Source organism: Talpa europaea (genome assembly GCF_964194135.1).
Source record: "Talpa europaea genome assembly, chromosome: 7".
Classification (NCBI taxonomy): Eukaryota; Metazoa; Chordata; class Mammalia; order Eulipotyphla; family Talpidae; genus Talpa; species Talpa europaea.
The window spans coordinates 127,840,627-127,863,653 of NC_140074.1; the positions used below are offsets into that span (position 1 = coordinate 127,840,627).

Genomic DNA, 23,027 nt, shown 5'->3' on the forward strand with positions numbered 1-23,027 from the left:
TTTGGTGAAAAGTAGGAAAGTTATTTATTTATTTTTATTTGTTTAAGGGTGTTACTTATAGGAGCCAGAATCCAAATTGGCATTTTTTTTAATTTTAAATTTTAAAATCTATGTTTCATTGTAGAAGAGCCTCAGCTGGTCACTATACCACCACCCCAGGGCATCTCTGTTGACATTTTAGTGTATTTTCTTCCCATATTTGAATAGCATATTGGGTATTGAGATAATTTTTTCTCTACTTTTTGCACAGTTTTATATCCTGTTCATTTAATGTTGCAACATTAGTGTTTCCTGGAGGAGATGATTTTTCTCAGAGAACTGGTTAGGCACTTTTGTAGAGTTGGATGTGAATTATTTACTTTAAATGGAAAATTCTTTCTTGTACATGTTTGTTTTAAACAGAAGGTGGTGGAGCTAAATGGCAACATGGAATAAATAAAGAGTAAATCTTCCCGATGTTGCTGCCCTGTGGAGGAACGTTACATCACATCCACACTAGCCCATCTCTGCAGGTTAAATGCCTATTTGATATTTGTATTTAATTTTTAAGGAAAGATTTTTAAAAAGAAATCCTGACCTCCATTCTGAAACCTGTGCAATTTTGAGGGGCCAAAATTCTTTTTTTTTTTTTTTTTTTAAAGATTTATTTATTTATTTATACAAGCACTGGGTACAGTCAGAAGCGCGGGAGGGTGAGAGAATTCACCAGAGCCAGAGCGGGGAGCAGAGCAGGCAGAAGGACCGAAGCACACTGCTGAGGGGAGCAGCGGGCAGCAGGAGAGGTCTGAGCGCCATGTGGGACCCTCCCCAGAGGCCGCGGATTAAACCCGCGCTGCAGAGACTGCGGGCAGCTTCGCAACCCAGTGCTCAACCGCTGCGCCACCAGGGAAGGGGCCGAAATTCTTGTGTAGGGTTTTGAGAATAACTAGTACTTTCTTAGGATAACAAAATTGAACAGCTTAAAAGATATGTGTGTTCATATATAAGAAACACATTATCTATAAATGCTAATTCTAGACTTATAATTAGCTAAACTTTTTCGCAGTCTTTTCAGGATGAAACATTTTAATAAGTAAAATGAAGTCCTTTTCTGGGACTTCTATAGTAGGACCGTTACTAAACGGCATTAAACATTTTGTGTTATATATGTGAGAATTTGGTGGGAATATAGGAATACTCGTGGAGAAATTTAGACCCTTAGCCTTAAATTATTTCATTGTTAAATCTAATTGAAAAAGTTGATATAAAAATAGTTACTAATTTGTGAGCGGTGGTAAGAAAGTGAGTAGTTTAGAACATAGTGATAACTGGGCCTCCCCAGTGGCACAGTGGGTTGAGCACAGCTCTCTAAAGCTGTCCACAGCCTCTGCAGCACTGGTTTGATTCCCGGCCTCCCAGAGAGAACCCCACATGGCGTGGCAGACCTCTCCTATCACACCTGCTACTCCCCTCAGCAGTGCTTTTGATCTGTCTGCCTGTTCTGCTCCCCACTCTGTTTCTGGTGAATCCTCTCACCCTCCTGTGCCTCTGACCTGTACCCCAGCTATTGTATAAATTAAAAAAAAAAGTATTTCTTAAAAAAAAAAAAGAATATAGTGATAATTTAGTTCATTCCAAAAATCCTTTTTTAACCACCCTCTCCAAAAATATGTTACTTCTAATGTGTACTACTACTACTACTACTTTATAGCTTATATGCAAGGAAAAATTGAAATAATCTAAATCAGAAAAAAATAGGTTTTTAAATTGATTAACCATTGTTTGGACAAAGGCATTCTTCTAGAAATTCTGCTTAGGCTATTGTAAACTGTCTTAGTCTCTGGAAAGGGATTTAATTTGAAAAAAATTTCAAATATTGAGTGGTTAATAAAGTGACTAATTTTGGTTCTTTTGAAAGTTTTAAATGATGTCCATAGAAAATGTTATCAAGAAATTTGAAACTGCATTCAGTTGGAGTCTACTTAATTGTGGCCTGTCTACAGAACAAAGAAAAATAACTTACATTTCCTTGAATATAAATTGTGTTGCACTTACTGAACCAAACAGAAAGGTATGAATGATTGTACTTAAGAGATAAAGATAAAGACGGCAGTATTACCCTTAGGAGAAACTATTGCCATTACTTTATAAAGTTTTTTTTTCCCCCCAGAGAAAAATGAATAGAGGAAACCATTATGGAAAAAAGTAGGTCATCTCAAAGATAAGGAATGATAAATGGATCCTTTGAGAAGACTAGGCAAAAGAAGAATGTTGGAAGGATACGAAACGAAAGGAGAAACGAAGGAGAAATGAAGAAGTGAAGGTTCTCACAAATTCTGAGAACCTGTGGGTAAAGCTAGCTAGGGTCTTTAGCATATTTTATTTTAAAATAAAATTAGCTAAGGGTGGAAAAAGATCTGAAACCATTTTAGAGTGTGGTTTCAAGATCTTTTCACATTGTCATTTTCAAAGCTATGAATGAGCAGTGTAAATTTCACCTGTTTACCACATAAAAAGATTGTGCTGCTTATTAAGCTCTTTGAATTGCTTTATTTTCCTTTTATACAAAGGTTAGGTGTCTATTGTAGAAGCAAATTAATTTTGTAAGTTTACTGAGGCTTTAAATTTCTTAAGGTCCTATTGCTAAAATATAAGTAGTAGTTCCAGTCATTTTTCCTGTACTTTTTAGCAGCTTAACATTACTAAATGGAGTACAGGCTCATTGATTTTTAGCTGTACACAATCTCTGGGCGTTAGCTTGGGAGGCAGTGGGCTATGGTGGATATTTGAAAATAGTCTCTAAGGATGTGGAGAAGAAGGCAGCTAGAACGATCTAGTAGAGTAGTTACCAAAACCGTTTTTAAAGAGAAAGAAGGAGAAAACTATTTATAAATGTACAATTCACATGTGTGAAATGAAAGCCTGATGTTTTTCTTGTGAGACCTACTTGAACATAAATATTGCTTGAAACCTATTCTTGTAATAAGATAAAGCTAAATTGGCTTCTAATCTAGTTTCTTAGTATTCTTGGCATTTTTACAAAGTTTTAGAAATAACCCATTTGATTTGGTGTAGTCAGTGGCAAAAGATAAAATCAATACAAAATCCAGCTTTGAGTTAACTGTGTGTCCAGATCTGAACTGATACTAGGGACAGGTATGCCACCCTCACTTCTCTTGGCACTTAAGATTGATTTGGTGGATTAGTGGTAGACCTGGGAAGCCATTTTTCACGGGCACATTAGGCAGTTGTGATATGCTACCCATATTCAAAACCATGGTCTCTAGAAAAGGAGTCAGAAACTTTCTGTGAAGGGCCTAACAGAAAGATAATGCAGACTTCGCATGCCAGGAGACAAAATCAGGAACGGTATGTAGGTATATGACAGGACAAAACACAAATTTCCACGCAATTTTTTATTTATGCAATTCAAAATATAATAAACTGTATACAGTGTTGTGTAGCAGCGATTTACTAATAAGAAGAATGGGATTCTTTTGCAGGGGTAGGACTATTCTTGATTGGGGTTCCGAGCTTTCATGTTTCCTGTCAATCAAGATCAATTGCAGTGTTCATCAGTGCTGATCTGGAATGAGCTTTTACACATTTCATTCTTTAAAATGTCTTTTTACACATACAGGAACCGCCAAATGAGCATATGATTTTAAATGAGCTTAGACATTGCTTAGAAAATACAGAATTGTTAGATTCTTCTCCAGGTTTGCTTCTTCACATATTTACATGCCAGATTAATCATTTCTAGTTGAAATTTAGGTGTCACTTTTCACTGTACAGTTAAATGGATTTTAAAATATGGAAATTTCCATTCATTTCCTTTGGGGTCTGTCTGAAAGATGCTGCCGGAACTGTAGTTGGAGTTTAAAAATATGTATCTGCTACCAACTGGTGTGAAAATGTTGTTTTAACTTTTGACAGCAAAGAGGTTATAAAACAATTCCACGTTGCTTATGATTCAAATGCTAATTTTTGAATTGTCTTAACCACTCTTGTAAGTTTTGCAAAAACTGTTTTGCCTTTAATTTTGGCTTGAATTCATTAAGAAATACCATAAAAATTTCCAAAAGCTAATTTCAAAATTGTTTGGTGTTGCACATTAGTGGTTGAAGATAGTTTTTAATCAGAAAAATTCAATTCTATCCAGCAGTACAAAAAAATTGCAGTATAAAAATTATCTCTGTTAAGCCATTGAATTGTGTCGTAGAACAAAGGTAGCATGTTTACCTTCTATTTCTGACAAACATTCAAGGAACTGATGATGTTCAAGTCCCCAAGAGTGAGTTGAATTCCTTGTCGACTCCATGGCTTCAACAGCTCACGATGTCTTCATCTCCCACAATGTATCGTTATAACCATTTCCACAATTTTTGTTATTTTGGCCAACTAAGCCATTCTGTGCTCCACATATATCCTTTACCTACATCAATTATAACATACGCTGGCATATTCCAGTTTAGGTTGTACCAATCCAGGGTTTTCTCAACTTTGAAAATACTCTCATTTGTAGTTCTCCCACACAAACTGTTCATACGGGCTCATTTTTGAGTCACTTCAATCTTGGCATTGGTTCCTTGAGTAAACAACTGAGCAGTAAATGGTAGTCCTTCTTTGGCTAGCAGATATGAACTACTTGGAAACTGAAGTTGTATTCTCATTTTCACTTTTTATTTTTGTGAAGAAATTCTGTGATGAAGTGTTCCATTTTAGAGTTTGTAATTTTTTTTTTTTTAATTTTATCTCTGCACGACTTACTCAAGGATCCTCCGTCTCTCCTCCAGTCTAATTTTTTTTTTTTAAGATTTATTTATTTATTTATACAAGCGCTGGGTACAGTCAGAAGCACGGGAGGGTGAGAGAATTCACCAGAGACAGAGCGGGTAGCAGAGCAGGCAGACCAACGAAGTACACCGCTGAGGGGAACAGTGGGTGGCAGGAGAGGTCTGCGCGCCATGTGGGACCCTCGCCCGGTGGCCAGGGAGCAGCCGGGGATCGAACCTGCGCTGCGGAGGCTGCCGGCAGCTTCGCAACCCAGCGGTCAACCGCTGCGCCACCAGGGAGGCCCATAGATTTTGTAATTGTTTTAACCATTACTTTCCCCTGAGTTGGGATTATTTTAAAGAGTGCTTAGGCTGGCAAAGGTGACATATGTTGTAGTCTTTCAGCCTTGCTGTGGTGTCACTGCATAATCAACTCAGTGCTTTGCCATCCAGTTTGATAATCAAAATTATTCACATTCCATTGTCTTACAAGCATGACATTTAAAGCCCTCTTTTCCTTTTTTGTTTATTGTTTTGATTGACGTGTACTAAAATTAAAAAATGGTGGCAATACTGGTGACACTTAAAACATCTCCTGTGTGGCCTGTGGTGCTCAGAGCAGTAATGTCAAGTGAAGGGGCATGGCGCCCACTTTCTTTGGTGAGGTGGCTTGGAAGCAGCGCTGGGCAGCACCTGGACACAGGAACATGACCCACTTCTCATACGGTGTTATTTGTGGATGTGGGTGTTGAATTTCATATAATTCTCAGATGTCACAAGATATTCTTTTGTTTTCTCTTTCTTTTTTGTCATCCTTTTAGAAATGGGTCACACAGAAACAGGCAGTGGTCTGTATTGGGTCTGTGGGCCTTAGGTGGACGACTCCTGCTTGAGAACACAGGGGTAATTCCATGGCTCTCAGCCACTCTTCCTCTGCTCACTACCATGGTTGTGCTGGCATATGCTTTTGCTACAGTGCTGTGATAAGGATCAGTTTTAAAACTCCTAAAACATATTACCAAATGACTTTCTAGAATATGTAGACCTTCATTCTTTAAAATGTGTATTTGATCCTTATCTCTACAAAATTTTTTTATAAGCGTTTAGATCAGACTTTGAAATTGAATGCTCTACTTTGTGCTGTCATCATGTAAGTAGAGTTGCCCTGTTCCTAGTGACAGAAAGCTGCCAGTGTTTGAGTAGATTATTCTTTTAAAAAGCAGATAATTTCTTCCTGTGTATTCTTTGACCAGCTTAAATTCCACATCCTTTTAAAGTAGCTCATACTAAATCCTCTTTCGATGTTTTAGCTGTGCAGAAGAGAGCTTTGAATCAATCTGTCATTTGTTTAGTAACAGGGCAAGTGAGCTGCCAAGTTTCCCTGTAACTATGCACTTTTTAAAATGGAAATTGTTTTCTAATTTGTGTTCTCAGCTTTAACTTCAAACTCCGATCCCCTGGCACATTTTGTCTTTGCAAGCAAAGGAAGAATCTTCATGATTCTCATGAATGGGCGTGGCATTGAGGCTCTACCCCCATTTAGACACAATGTTGTGAAGCCAACACAAAATCTGGTCATAAAACTAGTAGAATTTTTGAATTCAGAGAGACACAGAATTAATTGGTTTCGTCTGTCATCTCACATTTGAGTCTGTAGTTAACTTGGGCTCACCAGCTCTTACTGACTCAGCTGCAGAGCTTATCTTGTGACTAGAATCCAGGTCTGCTGGCTGCTCTGCCATTGCTTACATGGACCTGATATCCATGGGTCGAGGAATACTGGGAGATTTTTTCAGAATACTATGCTACTGTAGTAAACTACGTTGCAGGCTTACTATAGTAACCTAGAAGGGTACCCTAGTCCTCTGAACTGAGAAAAAAGAATGAAGAGGTGATGACATAGACTATCTATAATTCAAAAAATCTTAAGTGTGAAATGGCTTTTCTTTGGCGTTGTATATAATAATAAAAATTTCTTTCAATAACATACACCGGGGACAGGTATAATGGCGTTTCAAAGAGTCAACAAAAAAGGGACTCATGATATTTCTTGGTTGATAAAAGAAATGATTTTTGGATTAGTCAAGAGATTCGGCAATATAACTTGAATAATGAATGACAACAAAAGTGAATTTTAGCTTAATGGACATGTAACATACAAGGAAAGGAGAACTTAAATCACTTACACAAACTGAAATCGTTGTGAAGGTAGAACTATAGTGATTATCTCTTGAGCCACGGAACTTCCTCATTTTACAGACTGGGAGAAGTTTACAGGCTCACCAGATAGCTATCAGTGTTAGAGAAAAGAGTAGAATTAACCTCTTTCCCTTAACATTCATATTAAACAAGTGGAAGACTTCTGATCACTTCTGAAACCTTTAGCAAAAATTGTTATGGGGGAAATTTCCCTCCAAAATTTCATACTTTAGTCACCAAATTCTTTTGGGGAGGGGGGAGGCTACCAGATGCCAGCCAGGCCCTGAGCATGGGGTGAAATTTGCCTCAGAACACTAACACATGAACAAAAGGCAGGGATCAGAACTTCTGGGTTGCTGAGGACAGAGATGGCCATTCTTCCTTTTCCACATCCTTCATGGTTAAGTTGGCAACAATGCACGTTAATTTGGAAAATTTTTGAGGTTGTAAAATGACAGATTTTCTTTTGTGTTACCCTGCTGATAAAACTCTTTAACTCTACTGTGAGAAATTTCCCCTAAATTACCTAATTCAGAGAAGTATTCATCCTTTTATAGCATGTCTGTTTGCATATGTATATGTGCATCTGTGTGTGTGTGTTTAAAATCATTTGTTTTAGAGTAGTTTAATCAGTTTTCTTACTAATGGATCAGTAGTATCATCTGTGATATAAAATGATGAATTAGCATTTTAAAAAAATTCATACCAATATATTTTTCATAGGAATAATGTTTTGAAGTGTTGATATTCATTGAATGGATTCTGAGAACGCGGGGTATAGTCAACAGAAGGAAACTATGAGAGAGAATCCGCACATACAAATGTGTAAAAGTAAATTATAGATACTTTCATTTTATATAGTTTCACGTACACAAAGGACTTCATAAATGGTACTGAATGAAACTTCCTTCACTAAGATGTTGAAATTTAATAACAAAACACATGCATTTTTCTGTAATTATTAATATTTCATTTGGGTTAGATTATGAATTAAGTAATAAACTTAGCATTTCTGCCCGAAAGATCTAAGGTCTGCTCTTAGGGAATTCAGTTTTAATCAGGAAGCTTCACTGATTAAAATAACTTATGATTTTTTTTTTATATTTCTGCTACCAAGAGAACAAATAGGGGTGGTTTTCTTTTTTTGAAAAGAGAATATAGTCACTCATAGAGCCCAAAAGCTGCCTTTTCCATGTTTTAAATGCCTAAAATCAAAGCAAATATAATGCAGGTCTGCAGTCTCTTATTAATCAGATGTGCTATGGAATTAAGAATTTCTTGAATTTCCGAAAGAGAAAATAGAGCATGTACTATTTGCTATGTAATAGCCACAGTTCTTTCACACTAAAACATTTGAATAGTTTCATTAAGCAGGACAGAGCTCTGTTCTGGGGTGCTGAAAGTGCTCAGCCCGGTCACCATCATGTGGGGCCCCTGAGCCATTGCACCTTAGCACATCACAGAAGCATCTGCAGAACACCCTACATAATTCTTAGTCTGTCTTCATCATAGTTTCACTCTCAGTCTACTCAGTATTTTAACTGGTAGAGATCGAGAATCAGTAGAATTTTTGTGGCAGTCAGTGGTAGCAGGTGTCTTAAAAATGTTTAACCTCTTTGCCTTAGTCATTCTTTTGAGAGCATGAAGGACATGATTCAAGAGCATAGAAAGCTGTATATACACTCTGAAAGCTGTTTATCCCATTTACTTTTAAGATATTAAAATTTTGCTTTTAGAAAAGGAAATAAATACCTAATATTAAATTAGTGGTGTTATTTAATCTTTTTTAAAAAAAAGATTGATTTATTTATGTATACAAGAGCTGGGGTACAGGCCAGAGATGCAGGGGGTGAGAGGACTCACCAGAGATAGAGTGGGGAACAGAACAGGCAGATTGACTGAAAACACTGCTGAGGGGAGCAGCGGGCAAGATAGGAGAGGTCTGCTGCGCCGTGTGGGTTGCTCCCTAGCCTGCTGGGGGTTGAACTCGTGCTGCAGAGGCTGTCGATTGCTTCATAGTGTGGTGCTTAACCCTTTGCGCCACCAGGGAGGCCCTTATTTAACCTTTTAAAAGTATAAGAAGTGGGAATTATTGTGACCATTAAAATTTACTTACAGTTACTTATGTATACGGAAAAGCCAGTATGCAGACTGTCTCTATTATTTCAGCTATGTTAAATATACTAAAATGATTGGAAGGAGATACCTCCAAATGTTAACTGTGGTTATCTGTGTGTGGTAGAATTAATAGTGATTGCCTGTTTTCTTTTTTGCATTTCTTTCTAGTTTTCAAATTTCCCACAATGAACTTATATGAATTCTGAAATCAAGAACAAAAGCCAGTAAATACAAGATACAACACTGCCAATCCTTTGAAATATATTATCTGAAGATATTTAACAGTACATAAGTATTCAATATGCACATTATTTGAAAGACTAACAATTTTGTTAGTCTAACTTATAAATAGAGTGACTATCTTTTATCATTTGTACAAGAAACTAAGGTATTTACTGAAGTGTAACAGAATTGGGTAACATTTATTTGAATTTTATTTTCTAAGTACTTTAAACATATAACCTCATTTGATTGTTCAAACAATACCATGAGTAAATATTGATGTCATATAACAGTTAAGCCCAGATTCCTTTTGCCCTACACTTTGTTATCCATTAAAACATAAAGATGCTTTTTCGTTAAAATGGATGATATAATGCAAAATTTTCAGATTTTATCAAATCTCTTTAATAACCCTAAGTGAATTCCTGAAAGTCTTGACTTTCCCCTTCTGCTAAGAATCATTTTTAGGTGTTATAACTACTATACCAATGTCCCAGGTTCAGAAAAAAATCAAAACACCCACCAATGTATACAGTTATGAGGACATCTAAGCCAGACCTGCCCCCTGTTCACACACACCCCTGTTATTTCCTCACAAGGACCAAGTGCAGACTCCTTAGGGCCTCAGAGCCTTGTGAATCCTTTGTGGTCATACTGAGATGTTATTGTCCTACCTTGCTGTGTTGACACTTGAACTGATGGTACAAAACTGCCATGAGGGAAGCCGCTCAGTGCTCTACTCTTTTTTATGGCATTCTTTACCGCTGTGCAGTTACCATTTAAAACACACACACACACCAGCTTCACTTAAGATTCTTCTTAATTAGTCAGTAAAAATTACTGCATTAAATCGCACCCCTTGAATACGCGTCTCTACTTTCTATCGAATGAAACAGGGCCCATTGAAAGCTCTCCTGTGGCGCCAGCAGGGTTGCATGCCAGGGGTGCTGTGAGTTGTCTCCTTCATGGAACACCAGTTTTAGATGAGAAAAATAAAAGATTTATTCATATTTTGACATGCGACAGGCATTTTTTAGAAAATAAATAACGTTAGTCCATCACTTCAAGGAGATTACTGTTGCCATTGATTAAAAAAAAATGTTTTCAAGTGAAAATCAGAATTTAGGAAAATTTGCATCTGCCTGCCGCTGTGAGCTTGACTTTTCCGTGCTTAAGTTATCTGATGAGGTCAGGTGGTATTAATTATTATACTTTTCTCAGTATTGTGTAATGAAACACTTGGACGGTCTGTGTGACATAGTTACTGTGTTGCTTGTGGCCGGTGCCTGATGTACAGCCAAATCCTGGGTGGGTGGAAGATTATCCCAAGCACAGGGTGGACTGCTTGGGATTCCATTCCACAGTGCACTAAGTTAAGGAACTAGCACTTGTCAAATTTGGGTTTAGTAACAGAAGGAAATAGCTAGTTTCTGTGTAAGGCCAGATTTTCTTCATACTTCAACCAAATAATCTGTAGTAGCAGTTGAAATGCAGAAGCATTTGTCTGCCATTAAGCTATGCTAAATATGGTAACATGTTGTGGGTTGATTGATTTTTTTTTTTTAACGAATTAATATTTGCTAAAGTTTGTCATTCTTAAGTTCTGACAGGATAAATGCCAGTAGCTATGACCTCATAGACAAATGGTTCTGCGAGAACTCAACAATCTTAAAATGTGTAAAGGTAGCCTGAGGCCAGAATATTTGGAACTGCTGCCTTATGGCCTTGTGACTCAAAGTGCGGTCCCAGAAGTCACCTGAATTGCAGGTGACTACCCTCTCTCCATCAGACCTACTGTTGGGTGAGGTCTTCAGGGGGTTCTCCAGTATCTGGAGGAAGCCCTACAGTCAGGACTGGTGGGAGCAGCCTGGGTAGGCGGAGTGAGTGGTGCAAATCCACAAGAAAGGGAAAGAACTGGAAGACTCCAAGACAGAGCCCGCATTCCCCTCCTACAGTCTGTCCTTTGTTCAAGTCTGTCCTTCCAGTATTCTCTTACCGTATTCTACAAGTTAGATGTTCGCAGTGGCGGGGGGTCTAATAGAAATCTGGACTCTCAAAGCTTGGACCTCCAGCCACTCGGGAGAAGATGGCCTCTTGAGGCCCAGGGCCTGCAGCATCACAGACTGCTGTGCAAGGTGTGTCTGTCCAGGCACATGCTTGTTACCGGAAGAATTTAAGGTGTTCTCGTCTCATTTCACCTCATCCCTGCTTTTATCTTGTCTCTGATGATATCCACCGTTGCATAAACTTGAGAGAAAAATACAGGCAGAAAGAATCCCACTTGAATTTTAATTGTAGATTTATGTTTATCTTAGAAGCAGTTTTTACCTTTTAATTACATCTTCCCTCTGGAGACATAGTTATATCAAAAAACATACATGTGATCTTTTCCAAAGAGAGGATCTCTTGAGGTGTCACGTAAAGCACTGGCGATTGCAAAGGCAGGCCTTTTAAACATTTCAGTGGGGTTAGCTGTTCACAGTGAAATTGGTGACTAAACAAGGTATCTGGATTATGTGTTCCCACAGAGTTTAGTGTGAACTGTTGTGACAAAAATCTCCTATTTCTAAACTCTAGTAACTATATATTTTCTTCTTATTTTTAGGGTGAGTCTGTAAAATATTTCCTGGATAACTTGGATAAACTTGGAGACTCGGTAAGTTTTCAACTGAATCTTTATGTTTATTGCCATTTGAAAGCACTAGGCAGGCTGTTGATGTTAAAAAATATAGAAAAATTATTTACTTCAGCTATCAGTTTCTGTCTTTTTCCTAGTGACAGTTTTCTGACTCTTCTTGCTTCATGTTGGAGTGATTGGTAGCTAAGAGCATTGAGTGATTTCAAATTTTTTTATACATATTCAACCTATTCCACTAGGGTTTTTTTTTTTTTTTTTTTAAGATTTATTTATTTATTTATACAAGCACTGGGTACAGTCAGAAGCGCGGGAGGGTGAGAGAATTCACCAGAGCCAGAGCAGGGAGCCTAACAGGCAGACTGACGAAATACACTGCTGAGGGGAGCTGCGGGCAAGACAGGAGAGGTCTGCGCGCCATGTGGGACTCTCGCTGGTGGCTGGGGATTGAACCAGCACTGCAGAGGCTGCGGACAGCTTCGCAGCCCAGCGCTCAACCTCTGCGCCACCAGGGAGGCCCTTCAAATTCTTTTTTAATGAAAAGTTAATTTTATGTTCAGACTGCCTTTTTTTCCTTCTCTTAACCAGATCTGTCATTTCCTTGAGTCAGTGGTCTGTACACTATTTCATGAAAGTAAAACTATTTAAAGACTTTTGTGTTTGAAATGAGATTGTACATTATCTGTTATACTTAAGTGTCTTTTGTATTTTTTTAAGAAACAGAAAACAGTGGGTTGATTGATTTCTAAACTTCTCAGCAAATGGTATTTTCCAGCGGCAGCTCTCTGTGCTAAGTGACAGTGTAGGGGGCCAGGCGAGAGGTGGAGGCCTGCGAAGGGCCGCGGTGGTGTCAGAGGAGGACACCTAGAGAGGGATGTTAGCTGTTCCTGTGGGTGTCCATCAAGGCAGCGGCACTCAGCTGGCACTGACTGGCACTGGGCACCTGCACTGTCTCTTTTCCAATGAGACGCTTAAGACTTTGCTGCAGGAAAGGTTGCTGCTGCTGAAAAATGTTTGCAAGTCATTGTCATTTGTTACTACACTAAATTTAGTCAAGCCTCACCTCCCTCCTCTTCGAGCAAATTTCTGTTACAAATTTTATTAAGGCCTTATGTGTTCTTGAAGTTTTTAACTAAAACATAAGTGAAGGAAAACTCAAAATGAAACCTATTACAAGAGGGAAAGTAGCTTGCTATTACTAATGTGCCTCGGACGTGTGGAAAAAGTACCTTCTTTTGCTCTAGCAGGATAGTGTTTGCATTTTCCCTGGATTTTGCTGAAATTGCATTCCACGGGCCTTAAACCACTATTTTTTTTCCCGCCTGTTACCTGGATTCAGGTATTCCAGAATTGGTGTCTCTGTCATTTCCTGTTGTCACTCAGTTCCACGTCACTGACACTTGCCAATAAGTGTACCGTCTCTGTCCGGTCACATTGTCAGCCTTCAGAAAGAGTTAAGCACAGGCCATATGCAGAGAAACCTTAGTAGTTAAACTGATTTTTAAAGAGCTACTTCATGTTTCCAATCCAACTGGTGCTGACATGATCCACTTTTCTCAGTTTCCTCTCAGTGTCCTTCCTTGAGGACACTGTTCAAATAGGTCCTCCCCTGTTGTTCTCGGTGTTGGCCCTTGTTTCTTCCTTCATTGCTGTTAATACAGTTGGTATATGTTTACTTGTTTTTGACCATCTCTTTCCTTAAGGGCAAAGAACTCACCTCTTGATTGGAAGAGTTGAGTTCTGGATGCCACTGACGGCGCCTGGCATGGAGTTGGCACTCACCAGATAGCTTTTGAGGGAGTGATTCTTGGACAACTCCAGTCAATTTGAACTAGTTGCTTGGAGTCTTATTTTAAGTACAATTCTGAGGCCAACATCTGAATCTAACCCAAAAAAGTGGGTGATCCTTCGGTAAAGGAGGGGAGACAATGCCTGAGCATGCTCCGAGTCGGCCCCCATTCTGTGAGCAGCAGACAAGCCACAGGATTGCACTTGCTAGTGTACAGCCTCATTCGGATGTGCCGGCGCCATGAAGCCCTGCTCTGTGTGGAGCCCAAGACCCTGTGGGAGGCGGGGCAGCCCAGGAGTCAAGGACATAGGCTCTTTGGCCAGACCACCTGGATTCCAACCACAGCTCCATCACCGGAGGCTTCTCTGTGACCTCAGGCATCTCTCAACCTTCCATTTTTTCATCCACAACAAGAGTGTAGTCCGAGAACTGACCTTGCAGGGTTGTGGACCAATTACATGAAGTAAACCCTTGGCTTAGTGACCTCGGGCTGCCATGACAAAATGCTATAGGCTGGGGGACTTAAACAACAGAATTTTATTTCTCACAGTTCTAGAAGTAAGAAATTCCAAGATCAAGCTGCTGGCATGATCTTTTTCTGGTCAGGGCTTCGCTGTGTCCTTGCAGTGCCTTTAGCTCCACGTACTCATGGAGAGGAAGATTTCTCTTCTTTTTCATTGAAGGCCACTGGTCCTCTGTAAGTCCCCAGTCTTACGACATCATGTAACTATAATCACCTCCTAAAGCCCTCTCCCAAAATCCCGTCACACTGGGTGCGGGGGTAGGGAGTGGAGCTGAGGAGGTGGTTAGAACTTTCAGCATGTGAATTTTGGGTGAGGGGTCACAGCCCAGTCCAGAAGAGTGTTTCACATGAGAGGAATTGCAGCCCACCAAGGCAGGCGACATGGGGCACATCTGTCTAACAAAGAAAGTATGACGTTCTTGGCCCTAACGTCAGAACAGCCTTCTAGAGGCCGTCCACATACAAGTGCATGGACAGGTCTGATGCCATGCTCTGTTGAGCTTGCACAGGGCAGAACAGTGTCCAGGTCCAGAAAGCACGGAGTAAGGAGCGTCATGAAAACCAGTCAGCAGAGTTTGGATCTCATGCAGTAAGGAACCTCACTGTATGTTCTGCACTCGTGGTGCAGGAGGGCTGGCGTGGGAGTAGCTTGGAGCTGGAACCAAAGCAAAGACATGGTTGCTCACACCTGAGATGAGAGTGGAGACAGTGGCAGTAAAGAGGAGATGGTAAAGAAGACTTGGGTTGTTGGTGGGCAGGAGGTAAAAATGAAAGCATACTGATCAGCTGGACTCGGAGGAGTTGGTAGAGAAGGCAGTGAGTTTCCTTAATACATGTGTTGTGTTTGTGAGTTTGTGCCCATCTGGTAGACACTGAGAAATGAGAGGCTGCAGTGGCAGTTTACCTGACTGTGGCAGACTGATTCCCCCTCTTTACAGCAGTGGCAGCATTGGTGACCAGCGCGGGAGGACCAGCTGCCCTAGTAACACACAGACTGCGTCCCAGGCATAGAACTCATTTATTCCTCATAGTACCCTCAGGATGTTAATTTCTATATTTTATAAATGAGGAAATTGAGACGCAAAAAGGTTAAGTGACTTCTCGAAGTCACACAGCTACTGTGTGGAGAGCTGGCTCTAGAATTCAGTCCTATCACTGTTGCTCTGCCAGACCATTCAGCGCTTGATCACATTGTCCTGTGTTTTGTGCCTCATATGAATTACCTTTAGTTTCCTAACCGAGTTGGAAACCACGTAAGGCAATAATAGCTTTATTTTTATGGAATTAGGAAATTTGGAAAAGTCAGGTCTGGCATATTTCTGAGGCAGCTGGCACACACACTGAAGATTGGTACCATCTTTCTGGAAAGCATTTGGGCATTAAGTGTCCAAGGTCATCCACATATTCATAAGCCTTGACCTCGTTATCTTAGTCCTGGTTACCCTCAGGAAATAGTTCAAAAGAGACTAAGAAGTATCTAAGAAGTATGAGTATGAGAATTTTAATTGCAACAATTCTATTAATTAAAACAAAAATTGAGAACACTGTAAATGCCCACGAGTAGGGGAATGTTTATGTAAATTATAGCACATTAATCCATTTGATGGGTTTTATATTCCTCTAAGGTGAAAGATGACTCTGCATGTGGAGCAACAGTTCATGATACAATGTTAAGCAAAAAAGTATGAGCAGGCTAAAAAGTATGGGTCGGAGGGTTCTAAGGACAGTAGGTGGGGGAACAAAAGCTGGAAGGAAACATGGGAACTAGAGTTATTAGGGACCTAGAATTAATATGTGGCTTTGCATCACAGATGACTGAGAACTGCACACTTTTTTTCTTCCTAACTCCATTGCATCCTTTTGAGGAGACACGTATTCATATTGTAGTGACTTTCCAAAGTCATCTTACACTACTTGGAGAGGTGTAAAATGGAGCATTGTGAGTAACAATTGGCATTTTTCAAAATTTTGCCTTGATTTTTAAAGATCTTTTGACCTTGATGAGCATTAAAAGCTCTTCTGTTCAGTTGCCAGAAAGCAATGTTAAAGTTCTGGAAAAATACTAGCTGAGAAGAAAGACTTTATTACTCAGCCTAAGGAAGTGTGATCAGGGGCTAACCGTGACCGCATGTGCTTGGGGCCTGGTAGCTCACTGCTCCAACTCTCAGGAAGGGCTCCTGTGAGCCTTGTTGTCCTCTGCAGCAGGAAAGGCCAAGAGTGGGCACCTTCGTTTCACAGGCAGAGGTGCCGCCAGGGTAAGTGGTTACTTATATCAACAGGTGAGAAAGCTGGAAACTGGCTACTTAGACTGTTCGCTGGACACAACCCATAAATGACCACAAGGAAACTTAGTTGGTTGGTTATGGAGAGAAGGTGTTTTCCATGCATGTCTTCTAGCAGTGGCAGTAACGGAATGTTAGTGGAATGTCTATGTCGGGGCGGTGGGAGGAGGGGAGGGAAGTGGTGTGGGGGTGCACAGTAAAGGGTCTCTTAGAATAGCCTAGAGGGGGGCAGGCCCTTGAACAGGGAGGTGATGCGCATGTGTTAGCATTTCAGACCCCGTGGCTTCTGTTAGCAGCAGCGAGGCGCAGGTGGATGCGTGAGCAGAAGGGCTCTGGCCGGAGCTAAAATGGGTAACCGTGAACAGTAATAATGAAGGTGGAGATAGAGCAGCGGGTGGGTAGAGCGGTAAGGACAACTGGTGGGTAAGGCTTGAATTTAAAATCGAGTAGTGCTGCAGGCGTGGAAACTGGCAGGTGCTGCTCTTTTGCTGTGAAGTTGGAAGCAAACCCGCGTGCTGGCATTTCAGCATAAGGGGGCATTTCATAAGGAGGACGATCACAGTATTGAGTGTTAATGTTATATTAAAGCACTGGTTTTTGCATATTTTATTCACTGGACAACCTAGCGATACATTAAAAATGCCAATTATTTCTGGATTACTAAGTATAAAACTTTTTTTTTTTTCTCTTCCAGGAGTACATTCCATCACAACAAGACATTCTGCTTGCCAGAAGACCCACCAAAGGTATTCACGAGTACAGCTTCGAAATTAAAAATGTTCCTTTCAAAATGGTTGATGTAGGTGGTCAAAGGTCAGAAAGAAAACGTTGGTTTGAGTGCTTCGACAGTGTGACATCGATACTTTTCCTTGTTTCCTCAAGTGAGTTTGACCAGGTGCTTATGGAAGATCGACTGACCAATCGCCTTACAGAATCTCTGAACATTTTTGAAACAATCGTCAATAACCGGGTTTTCAGCAATGTCTCCATAATTCTCTTCTTAAACAAGACAGATTTGCTTGAGGAGAAAGTACAGATTGTGAGCATCAAAGACTATTTCTTAGAATTTGAAGGAGATCCCCACTGCTTAAGAGACGTCCAGAAATTCCTGGTGGAATGTTTCCGTAGCAAGCGCCGGGACCAGCAGCAGAAGCCCCTGTACCACCACTTCACCACGGCCATCAACACGGAGAACATCCGCCTCGTGTTCCGGGACGTGAAGGACACGATTCTCCATGACAACCTCAAGCAGCTCATGCTACAGTGACACACACCAGGCTTGCCTTTTTTTTTTTTTTTTTTTTTTTTTTGTCTCCTTGATTTCTGTTTGTTTTGTTTTTTAAAATAGCAGTTTACAACAGACTTAGGAAAATCTTGATTCTCTGTTTGACTTCTTGGAAATCTTAGTCCTTCTGTGGACTTTGGTTTGTGGCGGAAAGCTGCTGAGCAAGCACATCAGCTTTGATCTCTCGCCGTGGCTTCCATTTGATGAAGTTGTCATTTCCTGCCAGACCTCACTCAGACTAGGTATAATCCAGGCTTTAAATTCTGCCACTTTTGAACTGAATTCTCCCGTCGTGCCAAGTGTAGAGGATGTCCTTACATGTTTGTAGATAGCGGTTAAGAATGTGCAGTTCTAAAACAAGATATTTTTGTCTGCCCTGCACAGAGCGGCAGCGCTCTTGCCTCACTTCACAGCGACCTGTCTTGAAAGGGCTATTGGAAAAAAGCTCAACTATCTATAGGTTGACACACATTTTGCCTTTATGTTTTTAAAATTGCTTATACAACAGTTTTGTTTTTTTTTTTTTTTCCAATTTCTGTGGTTTCTGAAGGTAATATTCTTAGTGTTTTAAAGTTTACATAAGGATTTCTGGTCTGATGTGCATGGAGGTTCACAAACGGTACGGGGGAGCAAAAGGCAAGCAGAGCCCAGAGGTGGTGAGCGATCTGTAGTTTGCCCATGTCCTGCTTCATTGTCAGGTATTTAATGTGCCATATGGGAAACGCTCTGGCCCTCGCAGTAAATGAAACTGCAAACAACTTGATAACAGGGCTTCCAGGGATGGTGTGTGTTTCATGCTGAGACCGATTCCTGCCTCAGATGACGTGGGGCTGGCCGTAGGAAGCCCGTGTCACCACAGATACCTTCCTTTTGCTCCCCCGTCCCTTCCCGTCAGCTCCAGATGGTGACATTGACGGGATTCTTGTTGATCTGAAGCATCTAAAGGCAGTATTTTCCTGTCAGGCTATTCCAGGCATCATTTGAAATTCCTATTTATTCTTGGTGTATCTCTAAGATACAGTGTATGATATTTGTGTCATTACTGCTTATGAATAATAAACAATACATTCTGAGGTACATTCTGAATGTTTTAAGGATACTTCTGAGGGTGGTAAGTAGTAATTTTTCCAGTTCACACCTAAAGATGATTAAATTTTACACCTCCCCCCGCCCACCACTTACCAAATTAAAATGGACCCACAAAAAAGGACGACAAACAACACCCAATATGAATCCATCAGGGTGACGGGTTTGCAGCCCTAGCAACACCGCCACGCAGGCGGTGTGTAGTGCTGGAGCTGGACGGAGAAGCAGAGCTGCAAGGCTGGGGACAGTTTGCAAAGTCTGACTGCTCTTCTCCTTTCCCTGAAAGTTGGGATTGAGACTGTGATCTGTCACTTTACTGTATAAGCTGACTGTGTTCTCAGGTATTTTATTGACTAGGAAGTTCTTGAAAGAATGGTCAAAATGATGGAACACCCAACTTTTCCAAGACAGTGGCTCTTGGTGTGTCTTACAGTCTAGTTTGAGAGCAGAGCTTTCAGTGAGCTAAGCCAGGGATTGCTCTTAAGAGATCTGACTTTGCTTTGCATTTGAAGTTCCACCCTCCTCATCCCCACAATAAGTGGCATGTTCATGCCTTGGTAATACCTGAGCCCTGTATCGTATGCAAGTGTTCATAGTGTAGCTCATGCACGGTTGACTACTTCTACATCTAGTGCTTCTTGCCAAAAAGAATACATTGTTTGAATTCACAGAGAATAATTTCAGTGCTGACGAATATCTGAGTATATGCACAGTAACATTTGGACTTTTCTTCAATGGCAAGTCTTGTAAATTGAGCATATCGTTTCATTGAATGGCCAAAATTTTCTTTTAACTCCAGTGAGGGCCAAAGTAAGTGTTCTGTATAGAGAGAAATTCTTAAGTTACAGTTAAAGATCTGTGATAGGAACCACGCAGATGCCTGACAAAGCAGAAATCCCCAAGTTTCCCCATTTTGACTACCACCAAGAATGTAACACACAGATCTGATATTAGTGGGGGCATTTGTGATTTTCTGGCCTGGTGTGTGTGATGTCTCAGAGCCCCCAGTTTTCGGTCAAGTCTAGCGTGCTCGTAGGCTGAGAATGACTCACGCGGCAGTGGCAGCTTATTCAGGACTCGCGGCCACAGTCAGGTTCTGTCTGGGGGCTTTAGCTGAAATTCATTATAGGCTGTATTTTTGAACCATTTGAAATGAATTCTAAACCTAGGTCCTTTTGAAGTAACCACTATATGAAGAGGGAGAAGAATTTCCGTGAGCAAAATTGAAAAGGTGCTCCTAGTTTTTTATGCCAGTTTTCCCCCTCTCTAAAGAAATCATTTAAATTTAAAAGTGTTTGCTGTGTTGTTTTTTTTTTCCTCCAAGACTTACTGTTATGAGTTAGAATAAAATGTACCTCATCCTCTATTACATTCTGTTCTAAAATCTGAATGTATCTTGGCTTATCCTTAAGAAATATCACACAAGTGTCTTCATTGACCTTGGAGAAATTTATAGTATACAGAGTTGCCTTTTAAATCAAAAACACCATAAACTTGGGCCTTCATTTTTATAGAGAAAGGGATTTTTGTCATGTCTTCTCTGAAAATCTAATTTAAGGTATGCCACTTAAATATTGCTTCTAATAACTTGAATCATTGCTTTCTGCCAAATGTTGTGTTAAATGGAAACCTTCATTTCAGTTTTATTATCTGGAAAGGACCCTGGGTCTAGAGCAAGAGAGCAGGAAGATTGGTTGTCCGTTTCATTAACAAATAATTTACATAGTGGATCTCCTCTGGCTACTCTCAAGGGAGGTGGTTTAGGGAAATCCTGTTCAGTTTGGTGATGGTGGTAGGTTTAAAGCAGAAGGAAGTAAGATTACCTCAATACCAAAATGATTAGGAGTATTCGTTTAGATGCAATGAAATCACATGCCCTATAATTTTTTGAAAGAGGAAATGAGTATCTTAACTTCTGATGTAAAGCCAGATACTTGTATTTATGCTTTTGATAAAATGTATTTTCAGCACTAACTCATACCCGGTTATGCCTTATTTATATGAAGAATAAAATTGCCAAGTTTTGTTCTGTAATGTTCTGAAACTCAAGTCTCTATTTGAAAAGTCCTCCAATTGGTGCTTCCATTCTAGAGTGAAACATTCAGACAAAACCCCAAGCCAGGCCTTTTGAGGGACGTTTCTGTCCATTGCAGTCTGTAGCAGTGTGATCCCTGTATCTGTCACGAGGAGGCAATCAGTGTTACGGCTTCATTTCTTGTCTGAACCCATGAAATCATGCCTGTAAAACTCAGTCACATTTGTAACAAACTCCCTAATAAACCTAGAGAAAGTCACACCGTTACCTTTTTATTTCTTTCACTTTTATTTGAAGAATCAAGAGCGGAAATTTGCACGAGTCTTTTTCAGTCGGAAATCTGACTCAGACCCAGGTCGTCTTCTCTCCCGTCATTGCCGCACGCTGCGTTCCGTTAGTCACGGGTGGTCTGTCCACGCGCCCTGCTGCCGGACTAAAAGCACTGATTTTTTTGTTTAAGGATGCGAGCTTCAGGATGCAGGTTAGGCCCAGACATGAGGAAGGGAGGGACTGTGTGTGAGTGGGCGTGTATGGTCTCCAAGCTCCAAATAAAGGAAGTGGAACGTGCGTGCTGCGTTACGGTACGAGGTTCAATTCGGGCTTCATAAACTCGCACTAGGACTGACGTGTAAGTCTAACCTCAACATTGCAGACAAGTTGGACTTGATGACTTTTTCCAGTACCATCAAGTTGCTGTTAGCCTTAGGCCAGTGATTACTAACATGGTTTGAAGTCCAGTGTCTGTCCCACGAGCGTTCTTGTGTGTGTGCTTGCATGTGTAGTTAGCATTTAAATAAATGTGTTCACTCTTGGGACACATCCAGTCTAGCTCTGTGATTTCAAATGTCAGCGCTTACGCGAAACAAAGCATTAATGGTAGGGCCCTGTTTTCTGGGTTAATAGTGGGCAGCTTTTCCAAATCTGCTGTTGACAATGATGAAAATTTCCAGATGGGTGGAAGTATGCCAGGACCCACCTGATGAGTTGTCAGTCATGAACATCATGATAAAAATATACGACTCACATGGTATATGATTTGGATTAAGGAAGCTTCTTGATCCTCTTTCTCACATAGCAAATAATGCATTTGTGATCATATTTCTTACATAGTAAATAATGCATTTGGCCTGCTTACTGATGGTACCAAGGAATACAAGAGGAAAGCGGGTAGGGGTTAACTCTGTGTAACAATGCAACCAATTCTGCCGTTACCTTTTTTTTTTTTTTTTTTTTTTACCTCATCCTGAAAGCAGAATCGCAAAAAGTTTTAAGTGGCTTTTCTTATACTACTCTAAGGTGGTAAGAGCTCAGTTACCCAAGAAGCCTTATCAAAAGTATATTTTGTACAACCTCATAGATACTGTACCTAACAAAACATCATGTTGTATTAGCTCTGTATAAAAGTATTTGTGGCTTAAGATTTTTTTTATACATATCTTTTTATAACTCTCCAGGAATGAAGCACATCTGATAATGGTTGTAAATTTTCTTTCTGTCAGTGCTTTAGTTCAGGATTGGCAATAAATTATTTCTAAAGGCGGCCTAAAAATGGAAAGCAAGCTTGATTTTATACAATGAGTTGCTAGTTCATTAAGTCTTTTTACTTTTGTACATATTTTGCAAACCTTTTGCCTCTTGCTATTAATATTTGCTTTGTAAAAATGATGTTTAATAAACATTTATAAACTCAATATTATGATGTTATTTAAATTAGCGAGTTAGTGTCAAATAGATACTTAGTTTAAAGTTTGAACTCACAAGTTTCAACTAGTGACTTAGCACAGAAATCTGTCTTTGGGCAGATCGCCAACAATAGTTTGCCTTTATATTGGTCTGTAAACTTTTCCTTACTAAAGATGGAGATGTGGACCTCATCCGAGGAAGTTCCCAGACACTTAATATGTTTTGACATGGGAATAAGGAAGGGGAGCCGCTCGTTTTTCTCTGCTGCTCTCAAAATTGCTGAAACCTCACTAGGATGTTTCTGAGCTTACGGTTTGTCCGCCCGCTGTTATTTCTATTGAAAGGGTGCTTTAAAAACTAACCAACATGTTACTGCTCACTTTATGTTTCTGTAAACTGCTTTAGATTAAGATTTG

At 40.1% G+C, this 23,027-nt stretch overlaps 1 protein-coding gene across 1 annotated transcript in view; it reads left to right on the forward strand.

The window, feature by feature from the left end:
- GNA13 (G protein subunit alpha 13) overlaps nt 1-17,974 on the forward strand; it is a gene marked incomplete at its 5' end in the record, with an annotated part of 34,754 nt that extends 16,780 nt beyond the window's left edge. The window contains 2 exons of the mRNA XM_084237597.1: nt 11,899-11,949; nt 17,217-17,974. Coding sequence (XP_084093723.1) covers nt 11,899-11,949; nt 17,217-17,789 — 624 coding nt within the window. The 3' untranslated portion in view covers nt 17,790-17,974. The remainder of the gene's footprint in view (nt 1-11,898; nt 11,950-17,216) is intronic.
- Between the last annotated feature and the right edge of the window lie 5,053 nt (nt 17,975-23,027).